The sequence below is a fragment of the Pygocentrus nattereri genome, chromosome 6 (genome assembly GCF_015220715.1).
Source record: "Pygocentrus nattereri isolate fPygNat1 chromosome 6, fPygNat1.pri, whole genome shotgun sequence".
NCBI classification, from domain to species: Eukaryota; Metazoa; Chordata; class Actinopteri; order Characiformes; family Serrasalmidae; genus Pygocentrus; species Pygocentrus nattereri.
The window spans coordinates 293,130-320,978 of record NC_051216.1 but is presented as its reverse complement, the minus strand read 5'-3'; the positions used below and the strand labels follow the sequence as shown (position 1 = coordinate 320,978).

The following is a 27,849-nucleotide window of genomic DNA, read 5'->3' as shown; positions in this document are numbered from 1 at the left end:
TTTATATGTTGTACATTTTGAATATAGAAGTTTTTACAATCTTTATCGGAGGGAATGGTCCTTGAGAAGAGCTGTCCCAGTCCAGCAGGAGAGGTGGATTATGTAAAGCCATCAAACAGCCAGTCTTGTAGCAATCATCAATCATCGGGTACAGAGCCTCAGGAACATCCTGCAACTGTTTCCCGTTCAAATGACACAACACAAAATACATTCATAATACATAAAGCACAAAAAGCGTCATTAATATTCTGACAGAACATTAAACATGGAGACATTAAAATGACCTCTCAAAATTTAGAACTGAGACCCAATAAAACAACATGAAACATTAATTTTCATATCTTGTAATTCACAGTTAGAATTAAACAGCTGCGATGATCTAAAAACACAACTGAGCATTTAAAGGAGCCTCTAATTTAAATAGCTGAAAGTTCAGTCTGACTCTGCCCTGATTCCACTCTAATATAGAGCCAGGGCAGAGTAAATCAACTCTGACTTTACCCTGGCTCTACTCTGACTCTAACTGACTCCACTCTGACTCTGAATCCACTCTGACTCTGCCCTGAATCCACTCTGACTCTGCCCTGATTCCACTCTGACTCTGCCCTGGCTCTATATTAAATCAACTCTGACTTCACCCTGGCTCTACTCTGACTCTTAACTGACTCCACTTTGACTCTGAATCCACTCTGACTCTGCCCTGAATCCACTCTGACTCTGCCCTGATTCCACTCTGACTCTGCCCTGGCTCTATATTAAATCAACTCTGACTTCACCCTGGCTCTACTCTGACACTAACTGACTCCACTCTGACTCTGAATCCACTCTGACTCTGCCCTGAATCCACTCTGACTCTGCCCTGATTCCACTCTGACTCTGCCCTGGCTCTATATTAAATCAACTCTGACTTCACCCTGGCTCTACTCTGACTCTTAACTGACTCCACTTTGACTCTGAATCCACTCTGACTCTGCCCTGATTCCACTCTGACTCTGCCCTGGCTCTATATTAAATCAACTCGGACTCCACCCTGGCTCTACTCTGACTCTACACAGACCCTAACTGACTCCACTTTGGCTCTGAATCTACTCTGACTCAACACTGACTCAACTCTAACTCCACACTAAGTTTTCTCTTGCTCCACTTTGACTCTGCACTGAAGGCATTTATTGTTTTGAATTGTGTCATATCTGTGTTACATGTTTTGTATGGTGTGTGTCTGCGCTGTGGCTGTATTTAGAACAGTCATCTGTCTGTTCGTGTTTATCCCTATTCGCTCGTGTTTGTCACACCGGTTACTTGTCCTGTTTGAGCTGGGTCTGATCTTGGCAACTGTCCAGCTATATAACTGTGTTAGCCCGATGTCTTATGGGCTAGCTGTGGGGTCTGTGGCTGAGTGCTCAAGGAATAAATTCAATTAGTCCAGACAACAGGATTTCCCTGGATCCCGAGGGTTTGAAATTCTACAGCACTGACCCTCATATCTGTATTCATGGTTGTTGTTTCTTTTATTAAGATTCTGAGTATTTCTGAACTCTTTTTTCCCCGTTTTAATTCTTCTTCTTTCGGCTGCTCCCTTTAGGGGTCGCCGCAGTGGATCATCTGCCTCCATCTTGCCCTATCCACTGCCTCCTCTACTTTCACACCAACCGTCTCCATGTCCACCTTCACTACATCCATAAACCTTCTCTGAGGTCTACCTCTTCTCCATCTACCCGGCAGCTCCATCTCCAAACCCCCTGCTTTAATTGATTTCTGTATTTTCTGGCTCTATAAGGCTTTGAATAAAGTGGACGTAATAATTTAAAAGCTGTGTTCTGGATCACATTTTAAAGACTAACTAAAGCTAAACTAAAAGCTACATGTAAATAGACTAAAACAATAAAAAATAAAGAAGCTGTAGGACTTTAATGAAGCAAATGTTGAATGACTATAGATTATGAACATTTCAACAAGAATGTTTCCAATATTCCAGGACTGAGACTCCAAACAGAATTACCGCTAAGGTCAAAGCCAAAGGTGTTAGGTAACATATTTTATTAATGTATAATGTGTATGTTTATGTGTTATGTGAATAATATGTACAACCCCAATTCCTAAAAAGTTGTGATGCTGTGTGAAATGTAAATGAAAACTGAACGCAATGATTCTCTAATCTCATAGACCCATATTTTATTCACAATAGAACATTGAACACATATCAGACATTTTACCATTTCACGAAAAACATGAACTCATTTAGAATGTAGTGAACACCCACAATCTGGGTGACCCAGAATCAAATCTGTTTAGAAGGACTCTCCACATTCCTGAACTAAAAGCTCAGGTTTTTCAAAGTTCAGACCAAGGTCATAAAAACAGGATTAGGCTACCAACAATTTTTACAAATTAAAAGGATATTTTCTTGGGAATATGGACAAAAGGGAGGCTTGCAACCCTCTTTTTGGCGCCATCTGGCATGTAGGCCGTAAATTCCTGTCTGGCCTTCAACTAAACTTGTGAATTACCAGAAATCAAGTTCTATAGACTGCACCAATACAGAATTGCCACCATTCAATGGGATTCATTTCAAGAAGTCTGGAGATATCAAGAACGAGGTTGTTATGAGAATCTATAACAAAGTTAGCCTTTTTAGAGTGTATTGACAGTACACATATGGAGCCACAACACCCCCAAGTGGTGAGAATGAGGCACACCACCCCACCACCACATTCTTAAAAAGGACTCAAGGGACTTGGACATTGTCTGCTTGAGTATCAACATTTATATAATCTTTAAGCAATACTACTTGGCTATATGTAGGGTCTGACTTTAATAACTGACAGAGACAATCAGTTAATTGCAATGAGTTAGACCAGTTATCAATATGTATCCTGAATGTGGTTTTCTTTCCTTTATTTCCTTTGTTCCTTTTCTTTCGTTTCGTCAAATTTATTTCTTAAATCATTGAATAATATTTGGATACTATAGGCAAGCATTTCCCATGTTCTTTAACATGTGCTGTGTATCAGGTACCGAGGGTTGAACTCTCTCTTATAAACATACTTTACATAAACATATTCTGTTCATTCCTTGATTTTGGAAGATTAAGCCAATTTGATGATAAATGTTCCTTTCTCTTTATTTAAAACTAACTGAAACAAAGAAGGCAGCGGTTCTGAGGAAGTCGTTCCTAAAATTATGCACAACCAATCAGAATCCAGAACTAGGAATAGCTAATTACCCATTAGGTAAAGAAACCTATCACCACTTTGCTCGACCGCCAAATGGGAGTGACCAAAAGTCTAACAAAACTCTAGGGCCCGAAACTTTTAGGGAGTTTGAGTCTGCATTCTCAACCTTAAGATTTTCTACGTTTGTGCCGACCTTGGTCAGAGAGACAGGTCAGAATTAGCTAGAACGCTCCTAGATCAGATCTGAAACCTTTGTTGTTTTTGTAACTTGTCTGTTTGCCTATAGACCTTAAGCTTAAACCACCATCAGAGAAGGAAGGTAGATGTTTCTTGTTTACAAGAGATAGTTAGTTAAATTAGTGTCACCAGCCTCAGAACCCTGATTGCAGTCAGAACCTTGCTAGTGAAGCGGGAGCAGTTCGGATGCCTCTGAGACCTGGCATTACACCCAGAGCCACGCACTAATCTGTGAGCAGATTAACCAGTGAACAAGCTGCCAAGTGCCACCCTCAGATGGCTATGAGACACCTTTACCAATCACTGACGGGAAGGCGTGTGCCTGCACGGCAACACAGCATCTGTGACCAGCGAAGAGACAAACCAACGTGTGAGCTCCAGGCTCTGACTGAGCCGACCTTGAAGACAGCCCCTCTGGAAATCAGCCCATTCCCACGTAAGCTGGTTCCATTAATTTGCAGTCAGGGCCCTGACGCCAATTTATTTAATAAGAGAACTTTTAATAGGTACATCTAACTCAGCCATATATAGCTATTCCTCTCCAGATTTTTTCAAGTTTTGTTCCCGCATCTTCGTGAGAATCACACTACCTCATATCATTTAACTAAACCACTTTAGGTGAGCTATGTTGTCCTTTTAACCTTTATCCTTTTTGTTGTGTTTTGTTTTATTTTCTTTTGTCTATCATTGAATGTAGTCCAAGATAGTTTGATATTTAGCCAATAAACTCCATTTTATTGAAGCATCATCTGTGCGAGTGTTTCTCTCTCTTGCCCTGGTCTGTAGACTTCGAATAAATCCAGGATATCCGACACCCTCATCTAAAGCTTTTAGAAATAATAACATTATTATTGCATAAACCGCTACAAGAACTTGATGGCAGGAATGCATCCCAATAAAGTTGGGACATGGACGTGTCCACCACTGTGTAGCTTCCCCTCTTCTTTAACAACAGCCTGTAAATGTCTGGGAAGTGAGGAGACCAATAGAAATTTTGGGAGAGGAATGTTGTCCCATTCTTGTCTAATGTGGGATTCTAGCTGCTCAGTCCTGGGTCTTCTTTGGATCTTCTTTGCCTGATATTTTGTTTCATGATGCGTTAAATGTTTTTTATTGGTGAAAGGTCTGGACCACAGTCAGTTCAGAACTTGGACTCTTCTTCTGTCAGCTATTGTGACGGATGCAGTATGTGGTCTATTGACCAGCTGAAAGATGCAGGCCTTCCCTGAAAGAAATGCTGTCTGTATGGGAACATATGTGGTTCTAAAACTCTGTATATTGTTCAGCATTGATAGAGCCTTTCCAGCTGTGTAAGCTTCCCATACCATAGGCACTAATGCAACCCTGAAACATCAAAGATGCAGGCTTTTGAACTGTGTGCTGATAACAAGCTGGATGGTCCATCTCCCATTGAGTCTGCAGGATATGGTCTTTGTAGTTTCCAAAAAGAATTTCAATTTTTTATTTATCTGACCACAGAACAGTTTTCCATTTTGCCTCAGTCCATTTTAAATGAGCTTTGGCCCAGAGAAGAAGGCAGTGTTTCTGGATTGTGTTGACATGTGGCTTCTTTTTTGCATGATACAGCTTTAACTTGCATCTATAGATTGCACGGCAAACTGTGTTCAAAGACAGTGACTTATGGAAGTATTCCTGAGCTCATGCAATGATTTCCACTACAGAATCATGTCTCTTTTTAACACAGTGCCATCTGAGGGTCTAATGATCATGAGCATCCAATACTGACTGTTGGCCTTGTCAGCTTGTGTACTGGGATTTATCCAGATTCCCTGAATCTTTTGGAGAAATGAAGTACTGTAGATAGTGGGATTTCCAAAGTCTTCGCAAATCTATTTTGAACATTTTTCTGAAATTGTTCCACAATTTTGAGACACAATTTTTCACAGGTTGTATAACCTCTGCCCATCTTTGCTCCTGAGAGACTCTGCCTCTCTAAAATGCTCTTTTTATACTCAGTCATGTGAGTTAGTTGTAAATTGCTCCTCCAGCTGTTTTTTTGTTTATTAGTACCACTTACTTTTCCAGCCTTTTGTTGCTCCTGTCCAACTTTTTTGAGATGCGTTGCTGCCATCAAGCTTTAAATGAGTTAATGTTTTTAATGAAATGGTAAAATGTCTCACTTTCATAATCTGATATGTTCTATTGTGAATAAAATGGTTTTATTTACATTTTACACAGCGTCCCAACATTTTTGGAATTGGGGTTGTATATTGTATGTTTTGCATACAATATATGTATGGTGCGTATTATGTACATATAATTTAAATGTAATGCATGTAAAACTTACCTTATCCCTGTTGTAGAGCTGCATCTTTTCCTGATAGATTGCCATCTGAAGATTTTGTACAGCCAAATCAAAGTACTGCGTTGTCTTTAAAAGAAATAAATAAACATTTTAAACTAAAAGTTTATTTCAGCACAATTATTCATATTTAAGGTAAATTGATATTACAGCACTGTACCTTATGGGAGGCATCTTGGCTGCTCGGTGTGAGGCACAACATTGTGCCAGTGATGTTTTGAATATCATGCTGTGATTGTCGCAGAACAGCCTTAAAGAAGATTTAATATTTAACCTGATAATCTATTAAATACTTCAGGAACTTTCATAAATCTGTCTTTATACTGGTGCTACCAGGTCAGTTCTACTAGATTGGCTCCAACAGATGAGTTCTGTGTGATTTAATTAATTGAAATTTAATTCAATTAATTGTATTCTACAGTTTCTCATTATGCTGAATGAATAACTGACTCTTACCTGGATTACGCCCTCTGCCTTCTTCCTGATCTCGTTTATTTTTTCTTTGGTCATTTCAGGTCCTCCTGTCTTTAGCTGCCGCAGGACTTTCGCCCATTGATTCTTGCTCAATTTCTCATACATATGTTTCAGTTCAGATTCTCTGCAGGGGTTAGTGAGGTCTTCAGACAAAACCCCACTACTTCCTAATTTCAGGTCCACTACTTTTCCCATTCTTAAAAAAGTGAAAAACACAAATACATTTTTGTCTGAAGGTTTCATATTAACATCTGAGTTATTTAGTATGTAGATAAAATTATCCACCACCATACCTTTCTTTGAAGTTGTGCAATTCATTTTGGCTGTCCTGAAGTTGTGTTCTGTTTAATTTAATTAAACATGAAGTTATAAGAAATTAATTATGAAATTAAGTATTGTTAAAATAATTTTTTATTTTGAATCACAGAGATTCACCACCCTCTCCATGGATCACCACCTTATCGTGGTGGAGGGGTTTTCATGCTTGAATGATCCTAGGAGCTATGTTGTCTGGAGCAAAAGCCACCTGGTGGTGAGTTGGATCAGGTGGTGGGGGAAGATGTTGGTCAGACCAGGCAAGCCCAAATGTATAGTGAGGGTTTGCTGGGAACATCTGGCAGAAGAACCTGTCAGATTGATCTTCAACTCACACCTCCGTCAGAACTTTGACCAGGTATCGTGGGAGGTGGGGGACATTGACTCAGAATGGGCCATGTTCCGTTCCTCCATTGTTGAAGCGGCTGACTGTAGCTGTGGCTGCAAGGTAGTTGGTGCCTGTCGGGGCGGGAATTCTAGAAGCCGGTGGTGGACACCCCAGGTGAGAGATGCTGTCAAGCTGAAGAAGGAGTCCTACTGGGCATAGTTGGCCTGTGGGACACCAGAGGCAGCTGGCAGGTATCGACAGGCCAAGCAATCTGCGGCTTCAGTTGTCGCCAAGGCAAAAATCTGTGTGTGGGAGGAGTTTGGTGAGGCCTTGGAAAGTGACTTTAAGATTCTGGCAAACCGTCAGGCAACTCAGAAGGGGAAAGCAGTGTGCCACTAGCACTGTATATAGTGGAGATGGTGTGTTGCTGACTTCGACTGAAGACGTCATTGGGCGGAGGAAGGAATACTTTGAGAACCTTCTCAATCCCACCAACATGTTCTCCAGTGAGGAGGCAGAGTGTGGGGACATGGGAATAGGCTTGTCCATTACTGAAGCCGAAGTCAATAAGGTAGTTAAAAAGCTCCTTGGCAGCAGGGCTCCAGGGGTGGGAGGTGCTTCGGGAGTACGGGGTACATGGCTCTTTGCTATGAGCCATTCAGGCCCTGTACAAACAAAGCTGGAGTTTGTTTCACATGGCCGGCAATAAGTCTGACTCGTTCCCAGTGAGAGTTGGACTCCATCAGGGCTGCCCTTTGTCATCGATTCTATTCATAATTTTTATGGATAGAATTTCTAGGCGCAGTCAAGGGATGGAGGGTGTCTGGTTTGGTGACCTCAGGGTCACATCGCTGCTGTTTGCAGATGATGTGGTCCTATTGGGGACATCAGGCCGTGAACTTCAGCTTTCACTGGATCAGTTTCCGGCAGAGTGTGAAGCGGCCGGGATAAGAATCAGTACCTCCAATTCCGAGGCCATGGTTCTCAGGCAGAAAAGGGTAGAGAGCCCTCTCTGGGTCGGAGATGAGCTCTTGCCTCAAGTGGAGGAGTTTAAGTATCTCGGGGTCTTGTTCTCGAGTGATGGTACAAGGGAGCGGGAGATTGACTCTCCCTTAGAGATAGAGTGAGAAGATCGTTCATCCGGGAGGGACTCGGAGTAGAGCCGCTGCTTCTCCACATCGAGAGGAGCCAGTTGAAGTGGTTCGGGCATCTGGTTAGGATGCCTCCTGGACGCCTCCCTTGGGAGGTGTCACAGGCAAGTCCACCTGGGAGGAGACCCTGGGGAAGACCCAGGACATGCTGGCATGACTATATCGCCCAGCTGGCCTGGAATCCCCCCCTTGGAGAGCTAGTGGAAGTGGCTGGGAAAAGGGAGGTCTGGGCCTCATTGCTTAGGATGCTGCCCCCGTGACCCAAACCATGGAGAAGCGGAAGATAATGGATGGATGGATGGATGGATGGATGGATGGATGGATGGATGGATGGATGGAGATTTGCCACAATCCACTATATCTTTCTTATATCTCGCAGGCCTTCTTGATAGAAACTGGAATCCCTGAAATAATGCTTCTCAGTTTCCATCCTGACTTCATCCTCTCCTGACTCTGCCCTTATCCAACTCTGCCTTATCCTGATTCCACCTCATCCTAACTCCATTCTTTCTTGACTTATTTGTCTTCTGACTCCACTTTTTACTGACTTTCCTAATCTCTATATAAGCTCTCAAATGATAATTATTGAAGACAGTGTTTGGATTTTAAACTGATGCTGAGATGTTCAAACTATTATAAAACTCCATCTGTTACAGATGTCAATCATAACATCTTAACACTGAAAATGAGCTTGAAAGCATGATTGAAGATTTTCTTAGGATAAACAGCTTCAACAATAGAAAAGTCATCCCAGTTTACTGACTTTTAAAACCTCACTGAAGTTCAGTTTCTCTGTGTAGTAAGATTACATTACATTACATTTTAATTTTCAGTTACAACACAGATTGGATTAATTTTGTTATGATTCACTGCAGAACTACTTACCTTAATTTGTTGATTTCTAATTTGAGTTTTCCATTTTCTTGTCTAAGTGTGATGAAAAAAATTAATTTAATAGCACATTAGAAAAAAGTAACACATGACAAATTCTTAGTCATTGAATTTTTTACCTTAAATCTTCAATTTCTTTATTGTGATTCTCATTCTCCCAACTAAGTAAAAATGGAAAAAAGAGAAATAGAACTGTGATGTCTCATGAAAATCATTCAAAGCACCAATTAGGTTTTTCATGATTACCAGTTCTTTAAGATGTTTTCCATGACTAGTAAAGAATTTGCTGTGAAAATCACTCTGTGGAGCATAATTCAGAGTGATGATTACACAAAGTTTAAAATTAGAATGTGGTCACATGATGTTATGTGTTATGTGTATATGTTTCTCTTATTTCCACAATCAATTCTCACAAAAATACTGAAATGTTTATTACAAATTCTGTAATACATTTCTTGTTTATAAAGCTGTTTAGAGATTTCGCATCAGTTTTTTTTTTCTCTTTGTCTATGAGCCATGGAATTCTGTATTTTGTGTGTTTACATTTCCACATGATCATTTATTGTAAAAAATAAAAACTGGTTCAGATAATAGATTTCACTATTCATCAGAAAAATATAGACTGGAGAAATATTTTTGCAATGAACAGATCAAATTATGTGAACATTGTTTTTAATAAATTCATTACTACAAGATGGCAACCTTTTATTTGGATCAACACATACAATCTCTAGTATGAAACTCTTTCTATTTGAATAAACTTAACATAAGTAACATTATCCATCTTTCAGCATGATCAATAAACCTTGCTCTCTTTACTGATTATTCTTCTTCATCAGAAGTTTTTTTTTAACATGAACACTGTAGGCTGGTTGCCTGCTTAATGGAGATGATTTCAGAATTAGAGATACTGTAGACATTACAGACATGCATGGCCCCTAAGAAATTAGTCTTATTTTCCTATTTTTTTTTAGATTTTGGATTTTTATTAATTTGTATGATGAGAAAGTATTTTTAAACTAAAAAAAAACAGAAATCGGATTTACCTCAATCTAAAAATATATTCATTCCATATAAAGTTTAATAAAAGCAGTTAATTTGCTTGTTACTGCATTAAGCCATTTTTGTTCAGAACATTTTTTGTAGTGTACAAATCAGATTTAAGAAAAAATTTGCTCTTTAGTGTGAACAAATTACATCATCATCATTTTAATCATCATTAACCGCTTAGTCCAGATGGGGTCACATTAGCAGTCATGAGAGCAGTTCCCCCGCAACTTTCTCCAGCTCATTCCAAGGGATCCTGAGCCACTCCCAGGCCAACTTAGAGATATAATCCCTCCAGCGGGTCCTAGGACAACCCCAGGGTCTTGTCCCAGTAGGCCGTGCATGGTACACCTCCACCAGGAGGTGTCCAGAGAGCATTTGGGTCAGATGCCCGAACCACCTCAGCTGGCTCCTCTCAATGCGGAGGAGTAGCGGCTCTACTCTGAGCTCCTCCCGGATGGCTGAGCTCCTCACCATATCAAATAGAATGTAGCCCGCCATCCTGTGAAGAGGCTCATTTCTGCTACTTGTATTTGTGATCTCATTCTTTCGGTCATTACCTACAGCTCATGACCATAGGTGAGGATCATGATGTAGGCCAACTCTCTTCAGCACAACAGTCCGACACAGTGACTGCATTACTGCTGTCGTTTGTGCCAGCTTGTGGCTGATCTCACTATCCCTCTTCCCATCACTTATCAACAACAGTATCCAAGATACTTAAACTCCTTCACGTGGGGCAAGTCCTTTCCCCTTACCTGGAGTGGGCATGCCACCTTTTTCTGGGCTAAGACCATGGACTCAGACTTGGAGGTGCTGATCCACATACCAACTGCTTCACACTCAGCTGCAAACTGCTCCAGCGAGTGCTGGAGGCATCCATGTGATTCAGCCAAAAGAACAACATCATATGCAAATAGCAGAGACGCCACCCTCCGGCCTCTACATATAATGCCCTGCTGACCCCACCTATGCCCTGATACTCTGGCCATGAATATCACGAACAGGAGTGTAGACAAGGCACAACCCTGGCAGAGTCCAACACTAACACTGAAAGAGTCTGATTAATGCCGAGTATAGCAACACAACTCTCACTCTGGGAGTACAGAGATTGAATGGTCCAGAATAGTAGCCCCGGCATCCCATACTCCCAGAGGACCTCCTAAAAGATATCTCAGGGAAAATGGTCATAAGCCTTCTCCAAATTCACAAAATATATGTAGACTGGGTTGGCAAACTCCCATGCCCCATCAACAAAGGGGGCAGTCATGGGCTGGAGGTTAGGAAACTGGCCCTGTGACTGGAAAGTTGCCAGTTCAATCCCCAGGGCTGACAGCACATGACTGAGGTGTCCTTGAACAGGACACCTAATCCCCAATTGCTCCCTGGGTGCCGTGAATAGTGTGCTCACTGCCCCCTAGTGTCTGTGTCTATGTGTGTGTCTATTCACTAGTGTGTATGTGATGTTTCATTTCACAGATGGGTTGAATGTGGAGGTGGAATTTCCCGTTTGTGGGATTAATAAAGTATCACTTAACTCAGTACACTCAGTACTAATTCCCAGTACAACCTCACTATTCCCTTGGGACTCCTGAGTCTGATCATCAGTCATCCCTGCCATCTAATCCAATTCATCACCAGATGGTGATCAGTTGACAGCTCAGCACCTCTCTTTACCCGATTGTCCAGAACATACGGTCCCTAGTCAGATGAAATGACAAAGTCAATTTATTGACCTTTGACCCAAGGAGCTCTGGTACCATATACATTTATGAACACCCTTGTGTTCGAACTTGTTGTTTGTTATGGAAAATCCATGCCTGGCACAGAAGTCCAATAACAGTTCACCATTCAGGTTTAGATTGGGCAGGCCGTTCTTCCCATTCATGCCTCTCCAGGTTTCCCAGTCATTGCCAACATGAGCATTGAAGCCTCAAAGCAAGACTATGGAGTCTGTAGATGGGACCCTTTCCAGAACCCCACCCACTCACTTCAAGAAATCTGAATACTCTGACCTGTTGTTTGGTGCATAAGCACACACAACAGTCAGTGACCCTTTGTTCAATGGGACAAACTCCAATTGCACGGCTTCCAGCCGGGGACTTGTGAGTATCTCCACTCCCGCCCAGCGCCTCTCACCCTCTGCAACCCCTGAGTAGGAGAGGGACCAACCCCTATTCAGGAGTTTGGTTCCAGATCCGACACTGCAGGTGGAGGTGAGCCCAACTATATCTAGTTGGTACCTCTCAACCTCCCACACAAGCTCTGGATCCTTCCCCCCCCCACTGAGGTTGCAATCCATGTACCAAGAGCCAGTTTCTGCCCAAGGGCCTAGGCTACCAAGGGCCTCCCCGTAATCTCCTACTGCCTATACGTCACTGCACTGCTCCATCATGCTGGACCTTGTGGGTGGTGGACCTACATGGTCTTACCCGTTTCCTCTTCGGACTGAACCCGGCCAGGTTAAGTGGCTGCCCAGCCACCAGGTGCTCACTGAGGGATACTACCCCCAGGCTTGACTCCAGGGGTAGGTCTCGGTGACCCCTTCTAGGGCAGGGTACACAATGGTCTGTGTCAATTTATCATTAAGTATTTTTGGATTGAGTTAGTCTGGGTCTTCACTCCAGACCTGTTCACCCTGGGAGACCCTACCAGGAGCATATTGCTCCTGACAACATAGCTCTGAAGATCCCTAGACCACACAAGCCTTTCCACCATGACAAGGCCACAATCCAATTGACATAATTTGACATTTTAGTGTGTGTCACAGAGAATTAGTAAGGTGGAAGTGAGACTAGCTTTAAAAAGGATGAAGAATGGAAAGGCAGTTGGTCCAGATGACATACCTGTGGAGGTATGGAGATGTTTAGGAGAGAAGGCAGTGGACTTTTTAACCAGGTTGTTTAACAAAATCCTGGAGAGTGAGAGGATGCCTGATGAGTGGAGAAGCAGTGTACTGGTCCCCATTTTTAAGAACAAGGGTAATGTGCAGAGCTGCAGCAACTACAAAGGTATAAAGTTGATGAGCCACACCATGAAGGTATGGGAAAGTGTTGTTGAAGCAAGGCTAAGGCGAGAGGTCCAGATCAGTGAGCAGCAGTTTGGTTTCATGCCCAGAAAGAGTACCACAGATTTTTGCGTTGAGAGTGTTGGTAGAGAAGTACAGAGAAGGTCAGAAGGAGCTGCATTGTGTCTTTGTGGATCTAGAGAAAGCATTTGATAGGGTGCCAAGACAGGAACTGTGGTACTGTATGAGGAAGTCAGGTGTAGCTGAAAAGTATGTTAGGGTGGTGCAGGACATGTATGAGGATAGTGAGACAGTGGTGAGGTGTGCAGTTGCAGTGACAAATGGTTTCAAGGTGAAGGTGGGGCTAAATCAGGTATCAGCTTTGAGCCCCTTCTTGTTTGCAATGGTGATGGACAGGTTGACAGATGAGGTCAGGCAGGAGGCTCCATGGACCATGATGTTTGCAGATGACATTGTAATCTGTGGTGAGAGTAGAGAGCAGGTGGAAGAGAATCTGGAGAGGTGGAGGTTTGCACTGGAGAGGAGAGGAATGAAGGTCAGTAGAGATAAGACAGAATGCATGTGTATGAATGAGAGGGAGGCAGGTGGAAAGGTGAAGATGCAAGGAGTAGAGGTCGTAAAGGTGGATGACTTCAAATATATTGGGTCAACCATCCAGAGCAATGGACTGTGTAGAAAAGAGGTGAAGAAGAGGGTGTAGGCAGGATGGAGTGGGTGTCAGGGCTGACGTGTGACAGAAGGATAGCAGCAAGAGTGAAAGGGAAGGTTTACAAGACAGCAGTGCATCCTGCTATGAAGTATGGTTTGGAGACTGTGGCTCTGTCTAAAAGACAGGAGGCTGAGCTGGAGGTGGTGGAGATGAAGATGCTGAGATTTTCATTGGGAGTGACAAGGATGAACAAGATTAGAAATGAGCAGATCAGAGGGACAGTGAAGGTGGAGCACTTTGGAGATAAAGCCAGAGAGGCCATGTTGAGATGGTTTGGACATGTGTTGAGGAGGTATAGTGGATATATTGGGCAAAGAATGTTGGAGATGGAGCTGCTGGGCAGAAGGAGAAGAGGTAGACCTCAGAGAAGGTTGGTGTAAAAGTAGAGGAGGCAGTGGATAGGGCAAGATGGAGGCAGATGATCCGTTGTGGCGATCCCTAAAGGGAGCAGCCGAAAGAAGAAGAAGAAGAAGAAGTGTGTGTCACTGAAAGAGAGGAAACCCACACCTGAATCTCAGGATTGCAGATGTTTTCAATAAGTTTCAATTAATCAGTGAATCACTCAATAAATAAATGGAATAATGCCATGATTCCAAACAATCTGGGAAGGGATTACTGATATGCTGTATCAGGAAAAAATATTTCAATTCATTTTGTTCTCCTGAACTGGCAAAAGAGTGAAATTTACAAAGAGAAGGAGAAAAAAGAGATTGATACTCCAATTTACAACACATACTTGAGTATCTGCCTCTGGAATATGTTACTTCACAGAAACTCAGCAGGCTGAACTACCAGCCCAATGTGGCTCCTATGCTGAAGCTCCCACATTTCAAGCCCCCTAGGAGAGTGCCATCTGCCTGCCCCCAAAAGGAACGACAGAGGATTTCTGTTCCAGTGCACCCTATCCTTTGATGTTCCTATTTGGCTGGACCAAATGTTAGCTGGGCCAAATGTTCTGTGGTAGACTATGCAATTGAGTTCTGCAGTCTGGCTGCACAAAAAGGCTGGAATGTGGAGGTGCTAATGGCTTCCAGTAGGGCTTAAGTGATGAGATCAAGAGTGAGCTGGACACTTAAGAACTGCCCTCCACTCTCAATCGAGCAGATCCTTAAGCTGTACAACCAGGGAGTAGAAGCCATTGCATACCCCCAAACCAGTTCCAACAATCAGGGTCAATCTGGTACAGTCACTCGGCAGATCCGGCTCCTAATGTTATTGCTGGTCAGTCTGTTGAACAAATTTTAATGCTGCTCTTTCAGGCTCTTCAGGTTGTGTCAAAGACCTTCACCTGGATACCACCCATCCTCATGCAGCCTGTTTACTCTTTCTTGTGCAGAGCTGACAGCCATGAACGAAAATAATTGAGAAGGAATTTTCACTGGGGCTCATATGGACTTCCAACTCATCAGCTGGAGCAGGAGTTCTCTTTGTAGGCAGTTAAGGACTACCCCCTGCCCCTCATGACCTTGGCCTTCAGGGCTTTTCTGCATGCCTCAGTTTTTACCAAGCTGGACCAGGGCAGTGCCTACAGTCTCATTTGAGTTCAGCAGGTGTATGAATGAAAGGTAGCATTTATGACTCTCTTAGACTTCTAGAATGCTCCTGCTGTCTTACAGCACGAGGCCTTAAAACATACATCAATAGTGATTCGGAAATAGAAAGAACTTTGCAATGATCTGTTATTAGTGGCCTAGTCTTCCCAGTGTATCTGAAATGTCATCCACCTTTCTTCTTGTGAACCATGGTTACTGTAGGAAAAATGATGAAACTGTAGATAATGCTGAAAATCCCTCACATGTAGAGCAAAATGGGGAAAATTCCACCTTAAGAACAGAATTGATTTGCGTTTCACTAAGTCATATCTGTGTCTGGGTTTATCTTGTTCATAATGGTGTATTAAACTGTACACAGAGGAAATAAACTGGAACACCAGACAATTCTGTTTTATTGTAAAAAATAAGCCCCTTTGCCTGGGGTAAGAAGTCCCCCTGATGAATCTTAAATATATTCATTTAAAATGAAATCAAAGCCTTTATCAATTTATGCCTTAATGACTCCTCTTCATTTTAGCAAGCTGAATTAACAGAAACACATCACAGCAAATTAGTAATACTTGACATGTAAATTTGTTTATTAGTTATTGTAATGATATAAATTACATGATGGCATTATCTACATTATTTCTAACAATCTTGTATTGTTCAAATTAGAACAATAATAATTTAAACTAATGTAGGGGTTGGCATAAATTTGATTTCCAGTTACACGGCTAATATAATTCCTAATTCTGAGTAACAATCATTATAGCTAGCATATAATATTACTTCTAGCTAGCTATTATGGTGAAGAGCTTTGTGGATTCATGAAGACTAAAAATAGGGTAATCACTAGGGTCATATGCTAAAGTGGAGCCTTAAAATTTACATTTTCACTTCTCAATGCCAAATATCTTTCTCTCTGCAAAAAACCTCACCACACTGTGTTTTACACAAACAAACAAACAAATACATAACTATTCTTGTACAAATGCACAACTATATATGTAAATAGATCACAATTATTCTAAGACAAAAACAAATGACCCATTATGTGACCGGGAGAGAAAATTAGAGGTGGGGAGTTGGTTCTAATAAACTAACTAAATAAATAAATGAGTAAACCATTAGAACTACTGAAAGACACCATCAATATTTTCTGGCACCATATCAAAACATATTTACTGAAGTAGTTAGATTGAAATATAGACGTTACTGGCAACTGATACACTTCCTCATAAATTACACAGAGAACATCACAGCTGCTTTGCAGTATTCACTGAGGAACTGATACTGTCCCAATAGAATATACATTTAATTGAAACATTAACAACAATAAGTCTCTCTTTTGATGCAGCTGCCTCCATTTTGTCTTTACATGTCTACAAAACAGTTATTACCTTTCTGAGGTGACGTCATACTGATGTGCCATGCTGAGAAAAGGAAGGAAACAATAGTTTAGTGACTGAAATACTTTCAATATTGAAGAGAACCGGTTTAGAGACGCAGTTAAAGGCTCATAGCCAGAGAAACATTCCACAGTGTGTAGACAGTAGATACGTAGCACAAGATTAGAACAAAACACTGTCTGAAGAAACTGCTGCTTCATGGGTATGACAAAAATAAATTATATAAAAAAATCTAATTATATTCTACAAACAGCCAATTTAATATGACTAAAAACAGGCTTCAATTATGATTTACAACAGAAATTATATAATTATTTCACATCTTGACAGTAGCCCCTCAGTCTTAAAGAACAGTGTTTTTGTGTTTTTATATAAATATCTAATAAATTAATGTAAAAGAGAACAGTAACTTTAAAACCTTACCTGAGGAGAGTTTCAAGCTGAAAAGGCAAGGACTGGAAAGTTGAGTGAAGGAATGAAGATGCTTCTGGTCCTTTTGTACCCAGAAAACGCCCAGTTTGGCTGTGGGCTGGACTGAGAGAAGTGAAAGTAAACTCTGCTCTTATAATAGTGAGCTTGTTTCTTTTTCCCCACTGACTGCTCTCAATCCTGACAGGAGCGTTTCTCTGCTGTTAGAGAAATGGAAGTTTATATCGCTATCGATTTTGGCACAGCATTTACTGGTTACTGCTTCAAGTTTTCAGAATCAAAACAGGTTCGGCAGCCTAAATGGGGTGAAGAGTACGGTCTGAACACTCCAAAAACACCTACCTGCATTTTGTTTGATGAAGATGAAAATTTTCTAAAGTTTGGCTATGACGCCGTCATGACGTACACCAGGCAAACACGGAAAAATGAAGCAAAGAAGCTTTTCCTCTTCGACAACTTCAAAATGGAGCTTTTTGGCAAGGTAGGGTTTATTTAGGTACATATTTGTTATTGTTTCATATTCATAACTAAATGAACAGATGGTGATCCACAGTTTCTGTATTTATTCCTCAGGAATTACACAGAGACTTTATGATGACTGCCAAAAATGGGAAAGAAATGAGAGCTATGAAAGTGTTCTCTGAGAGCCTGAAATTCATGAAAGTTCACGCCCTGGATATGATTGGAAAGCACACAGCTGGAGTAACGTATTCTGCCTCTGATGCTACATGGGTTTTGACGGTTCCAGCCATCTGGAGTGCAGCAGCTAAACAGTTCATGAGAGAAGCAGCTACAGAGGTGATGTGATGATATACTGTAATACTTTATATTAACATTACTGGGATTTTGGCTATAGTATCCAGTACTATTCCAGATTATGAAGAATAATGTGTGAAATCTTTATGTTTAGGCTGGTTTGGTGGCAGAATCTGAGCCTGAAAGACTGATTGTAGCTCTGGAACCAGAAGCTGCATCTGTGTGGTGTAAACAGCTCCCAAAGGAAGGTTTTATGGAAGGACATCTTACAGAAGCAGAGATAATAGAACAAGTTCCAGGAACACAGTACATGGTGGTGGACTGTGGAGGTCTGTAGATAGCAAAGTTGTATTACACATAAAACTCTAGACTTAATTGGTTGACATCAAAACTGAATTTACTTTTTACATCACAATACATATATTTAGAGCAAGTTATTCATTTATATCCATCCATCCATCCATCCATCCGTGGAGGCAGCATCCTAAGCAATGAGGCACAGACCTCCCTTTCCGCAGCCTCTTCCACTAGCTCTCCAAGGGGGATTCCGAGGCGCTCCCAGGCCAGCTGGGCAATATAGTCACGCCAGCATGTCCTGGGTCTTCCCCGGGGTCTCCTCCCAGGTGGACTTGCCTGTGACACCTCCCGAGGGAGGCGTCCAGGAGGCATACTAACCAGATGCCCGAACCACCTCAACTGGCTCCTCTCAACGTGAAGAAGCAGCGGCTCTACTCCAAGTCCCTCCCGGATGACCGAACCTCTCACCCTATCTCTAAGGGAGAGTCCAGACACCCTGCGGAGGGAACTCATTTCGGCCGCTTGTATTCGCGACCTTATTCTTTCAGTCATTACCCAAAGCTCATGACCATAGGTGAGGGTGGGAACATAGATCGACCGGTAAATTGAGAGCTTTGCCTTATGGCTCAGCTCTTTCTTTACCACAACAGACCAGTAAACCGGCATCACTGCTGACCCAGCACCAATCCGCCTGTCAATCTCCCGCTCCCTTGTACCATCACTCGTGAACAAGACCCTGAGATACTTAAACTCCTCCATTTGAGGCAAGAGCTTATCCCCGACCCCTTATCCCCGACCCTCTCCACCCTTTTCCGCCTGAGAATCATGGTCTCGGATTTAGAGGTACTGATTCTCATCCCGGCCGCTTCACACTTGGCTGGAATCCGATCCAGCGAGAGCTGAAGTTTATGGCCTGATGTCCCCAATAGGACCACATCATCTGCAAACAGCAGCAATGTGACCCTGAGGTCACCAAACCGGACACCCCCCGTCCCCTGACCGCGCCTAGAAATTCTATCCATAAAAATTATTAATAGAATCGGTGACAAAGGGCAGCCCTGACGGAGTCCAACTCTCACTGGGAAAAAGTCTGACTTACTGCCGGCCATGCAAAACAAACTCCAGCTTTGTTTGTACAGGGCCTGAATGGCTCATAGCAAAGAGCCATGTACACTGTACTCCCGAAGCACCTCCCACAGAATACCCCAGGGAACACAATCGAATATGTGGACTGGTTGGGCAAATTCCCATGCACCCTCCAGAATCCTGGAGAGGGTGAAGAGTTGGTCCAGTGTTCCACGACCAGGGCGGAAGCCGCACTGCTCCTCCTGAATCCGAGGTTCGACTATAAGCCGGACTCTCTTCTCCAGTACCCCTGCATAGACTTTACCAGGGAGGCTGAGGAGTGTGATTCCCCTGTAGTTGGAACACACCCTCCGGTCCCCTTTTTAAAAAGAGGCACCACCACCCCAGTCTGCCAATCCAGTGACACCGCCCCCGATGTCCACGGAATGTTGAAAAGGCGCGTCAGCCAAGACAGCCCCACAACATCCAGAGCCTTGAGGAACTCGGGACGGATCTCATCCACCCCTGGAGCCTTGCCACCAAGGAGCTTCTTAACTACCTTAGCGACTTCGGCCTCAGTAATGGACAAGCCTATTCCCGTGTCTCCAGACTCTGCCTCCTCCCTGGAGAATGTGTCGGTGGGATTGAGAAGGTCCTCAAAGTATTCCTTCCACAGCTCAATGATGTCTTCAGTCGAAGTCAGCAGCACACCATCTCTCGTCCACTGGAGAAAACCCCAATATACAGGCGCCGAGTTGAGGGGCTATGAGACAGCCCACCGCCTCTCACCATGGGCAACTCTAGAAAAGAATAAAGTCCAGCCCCTCTCAAGGAGATTGGACCCAGAGCCCAAGCTGTGTGTTGAGGTGAGCCCGACTATATCTAGCTGGCATCTCTCAACCTCGCGCACCAACTCAGGCTCCTTCCCCGCCAGTGAGGTAACGTTCCAAGTTCCAAAAGCCAGTTTCAGCAACCGAGGATCAGAACGCCAAGGCCCACGCCTTCGGACACTGCCCGATCCACAAAGCACCAAACCCCTACTACTGCCCCTCCCATTGGTGGTGGGTCGATGGGAGGGCTTCTGTGAAACCCCGATCTGTTATTCAGACATAATTAATTTTACCAGTGTAATCTTTTCTTCTTGGTTTTGTAATTTTGACCTCTTATAGTTTCTCGTTTCAGGTGGAACCATTGACATCACGGTGCATGAGGTGGTGGAAGGGGGTCGCCTAAAGGAGCTGCACAGGGTATCAGGAAATAACATGGGTGGCCAGACAGTGGACAAGAACTTCAAAGCCTTCATCAGAGAGATCTTCTCTGAAAAGGTGTTTGATGAGTTCAAGGAAAATCATCCCAGTGAGCTTCAGCGGTTGATGTATGATTTTTCCATCTGTAAACGATATGATGGAGAGGTGCTGGTGCAGTGTCCATACAGTTTACAACAGATAGCCAGTAAAGTAGATGACATAGAAGCCTACTTTAGCAGAGACAACGATGTTGACTGGGAAAGTGGACAAATACTGCTGTCAGGGGCAAAGCTGAAAGATCTGCATGAGGATAGTGTTAGGGGCATAGAAAGCCTGATGAAAGAAATATTGAAAAAGCCCACACTGAACATCAGATACATCTTCTTAGTTGGAGGCTTTGCCCTGAGTCCTTACGTGAACAGGTTTGTCAAGGAGAAGTTTGGGTCTAAGTGTCAGGTGCTCTGCCCTGTGGATGCTCAAATGGCCGTTGTGAACGGAGCTGTTATGTTTGGCATGATGCCAAATGTGGTGGAATCACGGATCAGTGTTTTCACTTATGGGATCGCAGTCGTGCACTTTTTTGATAAGATCAAACACAAGGGCAAGAGCAAATATGTCAGTAAAGATGGAGTTCATTACTGTGATGTTTGCTTCCACTGCCTAGTGAAGAAGGATGAGTCCGTTCCTTTTGATGAAGCTGAACAGTACATATTTAATGCACTTGAGATAGAACAAAACGAAATGCTCTTCAGTTTTTACTGCACTGAGAAGGAAACCGCTGAGTTTGTAGATGAGGAGGGAATGATGAAGATTGGATCTTTAGCAGTGTCAATGCCAAAGATCTCACAGGGCAGGAATCGTTCAGTAATCCTTGAAATCAAGTTTGGTTTCACTGAGATGCAGGCAACCGCCACGGATGTTGATTCTGGTGAGACCACTTCAGTCAAAATGGACTTTATGTCCAAGTAATTTGTTTGATTCAGAAATATGAAGCATTTGTTTTAAACTTTATTCTATTGGTGTATATCAAATTATTTCCAGAAATTAAAATATAGTTGACTACAGGTTCAGCATTGAGTAAAATGTAATTATATAACAGATTGTAATCTAATATACTAGTGTGATGATTCCTAATTTATTGGGCAGTTAGAAACTTGTAAAATGCATATAGTTAAGCACAGCTTAAAATGCATAAGCACAGCTTGTTCTCACATGTAATGTCTTTGTTGAAAACCAAAAGAGATTTGGAGATTTAGAAGAAATCTTGTATATTACACATAATGTATGTATGAGGTCCTGTGTTTCTGACAATGCATCAAAAATATAAAACATGAAGACACTGTATTGTGCTGAATTATATATTGTTTTTCACTTTCTTGTTCTCATGAAGTATCTCTGTGCTATCTCTACATCAGGATGGACAGTCAGCTTAACATGATAAAAAGAGTTTAATATTTGAAAGCATGCAGAGACAGTTTAATGGTGTTAAAATGTATCCATGAAAATAATCTATATTATAAACCCATGTTAAAAGAAAATCTTGGAAGAAAATAAAGTAATCAAGAATTCAACTTTTTTTGTCAAAATATTTGAGGAGTCACATCATTTTCACACACACATGGTCACACACATCCTGGAACCTTTCCCAGTGTTTATTAGAAGGCAGGAAACACATTGGACAGGTTGCCAGTCCATCGTAGGGCACATTCTTTTCAGAAAAACAGTATAACAATAATTTCACTTGGAGGACACTGTATTATGTCTGTCAGACTACCTTCATTTGACTTTACTTATCTAAACAATAAAGCATATTATGAAGTCAAAATGTAATGTCAAAAAATGTTGGAAAAAAAACTAATTATAAAGTGACAGAAAAATCCAAACAATTTTCTTTATAAAATTCTTCAAAGTATCCTGCTTTTTGTCTTGATGCAGCTGAGCAAACGCTCTACCCTCAACCGGCTTTGTAAGGCACCAACTGAGATGCTTTTCCAGTACCCTTGAAGATGTTTGTAGATATGTCAAACTACTGTTTACTGCTCAAATCTACTTGTTGAGGGAGCATCACTTCCTAGTTTTAAAAATTTATCTTGTTTAAATCTTGTCTTGTCAATATACATGTGAATATCGTAGGACGGAGAATACACTAGAATATCGTCTAATAACTCTACAACGAACTTCCCCAATATGTCTCAGATGACATCATTAATAAATGCTTGAAACACAGAGGGGGCAACAGAGAGTCAACACTAAATACACATAATGCCCCCTAGTGGTCAAAAATGCAGTTTTCCATTCGCCCCCTTCTTTAACTCAAATTAAATTATATTAAATTAAATTAAGAATTAAGATATCCTTATTAGTCCCACAATGGGGAAATTTCACCTCCGCATTTAACCCATCTGTGAAGTGAAACACCACATACACTCTAGTGAGCACACACATACACTAGGGAGCAGTGATCACACTTGCCCAGAGCGGTGGGCAGCCCAATCCGCAGCGCCTGGGGAGCAGTTGGGGGTTAGGTGTCTTGCTCAAGGACACCTCAGTCATGTGCTGACGGCTCTGGGGATAGAAGCGGTGACCTTCCGGTCACAAGGCTGGATCCCTAACCTCCAGCCCATGACTGCCCCCTACACATGTGCTATGTAAGTCCAATTTGTGAAGTACTTAGTTCCTTAGAGCTGTTCTAGAGCTACTGGAACTAGGAGTAAGGGATACAGATAGGCTTTAGAAATTTGATTTAGATCTTTGTAATCAATGCAGGGTGTTAGGCCCCCATCTTTCTTTTTTATAAAGGAGTGCTTTGTCTATATACACGTCTAGGGTCTTCTGTTCCTCTTGTGTAATGGGGTATATTCTGGGTTTGGGGTGAATGGGATCGTAAACCAAGTCAATGGCACAGTCATGGGCCCAGTGAGGTGGCAGTTTGGTGGTGTTGTTCTCATTAAAAACTTCTTTCAGATCCAGGTATTTTTGGGGTACAACACAGGGTGATTCGGAATCTAGGCTCTCTATAGTGGTGGACCTAAGTGAAATTGATGGGGCTCTAATACAATGTTTCAAACAATATTCAGAACATTGCTTTATATTATGATCAGGCCAAGAGATAAGAGATTATGTTTTTCTAGCCATGGGAGTCCAAACGTAGCTTCAAAATCGGACTGCTCTAGAACCAAGAAGGAAAGTTCTTCTGTGTGTAGGGCACTAGTATGCATCTTTATGGGGATTTTGGAATGGGTAATGAGCTTTTGGCCAACAGGATCTGCATCTAGTGCTTTGACTCAATGAGGTTTGCAGGTTCTGGACTGGAAGTGTAGTCTTGTAATAGAGTTGTGTAGTAGAGTTTTGAGGAAAGTGTAACTGTATGGGTAACACCATAGATCTTGATACCAACCCCTTTGTGGTAATACTCACCGCATTAGTGGAGAAAACTTCACATGCTGTCCAGGGGTCGGTGCCTTGCTTTTCAATGGTCTCAATGGACACTCATGTAGCTGATGTCCAGCTTGACCACAATACAGACACAAATGAAGGTTGAATCAACGTTGTTTCTCTTTTTGGGATAGCTGAGATGAATCACATACCATTGGTTCCTTGCCTTCTTGTGTCTCTCTGGGGACTTTTACTTGGGTCAGGGAATATTTTGTTCTGATGTTCTTATTCTTTCTTCTGGAGTTCAATAAGTGATCTAACTTGATAGCCAAAGTAATCAGTTGTTCTAGACTCAAGTCATCATGTTTGCTAGCCAGTTCATTAACAATGTCTATGTTGAGCCCTTGTCTGAACATGACTAACAGGGCCACCTCATTACGGCCACTGTTAGCTGCTAGGCTTCTGAACTCCAGTGCAAATTCAACCACAGAATGACGTCCCTGTCGTAACTGGGATAAAAGTTCCCCACTAATTTTACCTTCATAGAGGTGGTCAAAAATGAGCTTGAATTCCTTGAGAAAGCTTTCATACATCCAACTCCTGAAAAGTGACCAGCTGGCTGTAGCCCACTCTAAAGCTTTGTCTGCTAAACGTGAGACTACAAAAGATATCTTAGCATGGTCTGATCTCTGGGGTGAATTATCGAAAAAAACACAGAACACTGCAATAAAAAACCCTACACTTATCAGGTTCACTTGAGTATTTATCAGGTTTACTAACCAGAAAAGTTACTGGTGAAGCTGCAGCAAAGGTGTTAGTGATAGCCGGGGTAGCGGGCTGTTCAGCGATGCTCACATTCTGAACTGGCTGGTCACCTGCTTGACACTGTTGACCAACTGATCCAGCTGAGCCTGCTGTTACCCTATTTTAATGGCCAGCCATTGTACATACATTCAGCTTGTTTCCAGACCAAGAGAGTCCAGTCCACAAAAAGCTGGTGTAGCTGCAGGTTTTTCTTCCATGAAAGCAAGGGCACCTGGCCAATTGTTTAAAGACTGAAACCAACTGATTTTTAAAGTAAAATTAGGTAAGCTCCAACATTTTTGCATGAAAACCCACAGCCACACTATCCCTTTGTGGAAAAAGCAACACTCCTGCTCCAGATCCTTGATCTAGTTACCTGACTTCATCCAGTTCACTGAGATAGTCTGGGATTCTTTTAACCCCTTAAAATCTCATATTAAAGTCCTCAAACATGGTCCTGGAGATCTACCACCCAGGAGGATTCAAGTCTAACACACCTGACTCTCATATTCAGGTGCTCCTGAAAGTGTACATTCATTAGATCAGGTGTGTTTGATTACAGGTCAAACTGAGCTCTGGTGGTAGATCTCCAGGACCAGAACTGGGCTTATTATTCACTAACTTCATGGGCAACAATGCAGACTAGCTATTCTATTCTTATGTTAAAGAAGTAGGTAGTAAAACTTTGGGCCCACAGGCAAGTCCTAGCCATTTAAGGGGTTAACTCAGGCACCTTTTGGGGCATGACTGCAGAGATTTTCTGTCCTCTATTATTACAACTCTTGAAAGCACAATCTGTCTGTTTATTGGTTTGGTATCTACTGTTCAAATGTTATCTATCACTGCTGTGTGACGCTATAATCACCATCATTTTGTGAGAAAAAACTTTCTGATGCTTCACTAGAAGATAATTTGTCACTTGCCTCAATCTCTCAAATGTAGTACCTCATATTTTTCTCTGAAAGCCTCAATTTTCACCTTCTGTGTTGGTTTGTATAGCCTTGTTACTGGAGCTTGGGAGAACAGCTTAACCCAAGGTAACACCCTAACCCATGGGGCAGGTTGAGCTGGCTTGACTTGGAAGTATTCTATTTTGGCCCTTTAATACCTTTTTTGTGTTGCTAGTTTTGCATGACCAGCATTTTTGGAGGGACTCATACACATTTTTTTTCTACCAGTTCCTGCTGTTTGTGCATGTTGAGACATCCAAACATGAATTTAAAGTGAAAGGAAACTTTCACAGTAACAAAACATTTACATCTTGTGATACATCTTGAGATGTACTAGGTAACAAAAGAACAACTTTATGTACCATCAGACAATCTTTAAGATAAGTAGGCTGCCTTTTCTGTTTAAATTCAGGCCTTACATTCCTTTTTCTTTTACGTCCTTTTGCATGACACGTTTCATCATATATGTTGATCAAACATCTTTGATAATGAGATAATGTTGGTTTGATTGATGTATGTGGTGCCACTAAGATGTTTCCTTTGATCAATGTTCAGAGAGAACTGTCCATTTCCTCATGATTAATTACCCCATTCATCTCCAAGTTGCATTAAGATAGGACATGGACATGGAGATAGGACATGGAGAGTGAGCACCTAAACATATACAAATACTATCAAATCTTATTTACATTTTTATAAAATTTTATTACAAAGCACTTTAAATGACACATTTCTAAACCTAAGATATGATATATGAAAAGATGCCCATGCCAGGATTATTTTTAAATCATACACATTGCCAGTGAAATATTTAAAATGTTTATTTAGTTTGAAGATTATAAACACTTTTGCTATTTTCAAAATCTATTTTACTTTACTGAAATAATCAATGAGAACATGTACAATTTTAGCATGTCTTCAAACCCAGAGGTTTCACAAGAACCATGCCACATTTCAGACATTCAAGCCTTTCTTCATTCCTTTCCCTTTTACACAAATTCCATTAAAATATCAGAACAATCTTAGATAATGAGGTAAGATTTGGTTGCCTGCTACATGCACCTATAGAACAGCTAATTTCAGTATGAAAATATATTCCAATTGCAGTCTACTAGGAGTTCATTGAAGCACATGTGGAATTAGAAATGTGCATAGATTCAAACACCAAACATAACACCAGAATCATACCTGTTGATGCCATGTGGATTATGACTAGAAGCCAAGTCATTGTTTGAACTGTATTTGTTGATCAATAGTAATCATTAAATGTCTGAAAGTATTTTAAATGCTTTGGTTGTTGATGCAGTTCTGAAGACTTCTGAGATGGGTACAAGTGCTAGGTGGACCACTATTATACATAATACACCTAGAAAATGTTGCTTTAATTCAATTAAAATCCCTTCTTTATTGTCAACATGTTTTTGGAATCACAGTTGATGTTCTATCAAATTATTTCTTTGCTTAGGGATTTCGAATATTATTAGCTTTAATGAAACAAGATTTTACTCTTCAAGACATTTAGATAGAAATTTAAAATAAAGAATTTTGTCAGAATTTTGAAATAAAGACCTTTCAAGAGATGCTTGGTGAATGAAACTTAATAGGAATGTTATATATAAGGTGATTGAGATTATGAAAACAAATACTTTTATCTTTTTGCCCTTCCTGGATCAGGGCCTTGAAGTGGTGGAAAATCTTGTGTGGTCTAGAGATCTTCAAAGCCAAGTCGTCAGGAGCAATATGCTGCTGGTAGGGTCTCCAAGGGTGAACAGGTCTGGAGTGAATATCCAGACTAACTTGATCTTAAAAAACCTCCATGAAAAATGGACACAGAAGACAGTGTGCCCTGCCTGGGAAAGGGTCACTAGGAAAAATGCCTTGAGCCAGGCCTGGAGGTGACTGAGAGTGCGTCAGTGCGGTAAAGTTTTTTGTGCTATCAGCTTCTAAATCGACCAAAAGCGGTAAGTGGCTGAAATATTATGGCTTCTGCTGGTTGCTTCGTCTGCGCAGAGTGTGGCCTGTTTAGCCTAACGCCCTTTTCCGCCGCTAGCGATAGCAATAGAAAATATAGAAAAGCGATAGAAAAGATAAAAAATGTGGCCCCACTTAAAATAAAAAGAATAAGGTAGAAAAAGCCTTATAGAAGATAGAAATGCTCTCACTGAAGCTCGCTCAGCATATCTGGCCTCGCTGATCGAGAATAATAAGTATAATCCGAGAATTCTGTTTAATGTGATTTCCCAAATCACAAAAAATCAGGCAGGTACTGAATCAGAAATCCCAGCAACTCTCACCAGTGAAGTTTT

General features: G+C 41.7%; 2 protein-coding genes and 1 long non-coding RNA gene across 3 annotated transcripts in view; 1 reads left to right on the top strand and 2 right to left on the bottom strand.

Annotated features, from left to right (window-relative positions):
* Window positions 1-6,561, bottom strand: part of LOC108444153 (vegetative cell wall protein gp1-like) — a 36,570-nt gene extending 30,009 nt beyond the window's left edge. Inside the window, exons 1-5 of the mRNA XM_037539207.1 lie at window positions 6,501-6,561; window positions 6,190-6,403; window positions 5,894-5,983; window positions 5,719-5,802; window positions 38-175 (exon numbers count right to left, since the gene is read on the bottom strand). Of these exons, the coding sequence (XP_037395104.1) occupies window positions 38-175; window positions 5,719-5,802; window positions 5,894-5,983; window positions 6,190-6,402 (525 nt within the window). The 5' untranslated portion in view covers window position 6,403; window positions 6,501-6,561. The remainder of the gene's footprint in view (window positions 1-37; window positions 176-5,718; window positions 5,803-5,893; window positions 5,984-6,189; window positions 6,404-6,500) is intronic.
* Window positions 6,562-9,011: 2,450 nt separating this feature from the next.
* On the bottom strand, window positions 9,012-17,077 carry LOC119263614. Its single transcript, XR_005130388.1, has 3 exons — window positions 17,044-17,077; window positions 16,612-16,644; window positions 9,012-9,053 (listed from the first exon to the last, which is right to left on the bottom strand). It is a non-coding gene; the product is annotated as an uncharacterized LOC119263614 (long non-coding RNA).
* A 158-nt stretch (window positions 17,078-17,235) lies between these two features.
* LOC108444150 (heat shock 70 kDa protein 12A-like) lies at window positions 17,236-21,582 on the top strand. The gene is made up of 4 exons (XM_037539657.1): window positions 17,236-17,530; window positions 17,623-17,847; window positions 17,960-18,134; window positions 20,350-21,582. The coding sequence occupies exons 1-4, from the start codon at window positions 17,261-17,263 to the stop codon at window positions 21,381-21,383; spliced, it is 1,704 nt and encodes a 567-aa protein (XP_037395554.1). The 5' UTR covers window positions 17,236-17,260; the 3' UTR covers window positions 21,384-21,582.
* The last annotated feature ends 6,267 nt before the right edge of the window (window positions 21,583-27,849 follow it).

Coding starts and splice junctions, on each gene's coding strand:
- LOC108444150 (XM_037539657.1), top strand. CDS start 17,261: ATGGAAGTTTATATCGCTATCGATTTTGGCACAGCATTTACTGGTTAC. Junction 17,531..17,622: donor AAATGGAGCTTTTTGGCAAG/GTAGGGTTTATT, acceptor TTTATTCCTCAG/GAATTACACAGAGACTTTAT. Junction 17,848..17,959: donor TGAGAGAAGCAGCTACAGAG/GTGATGTGATGA, acceptor CTTTATGTTTAG/GCTGGTTTGGTGGCAGAATC.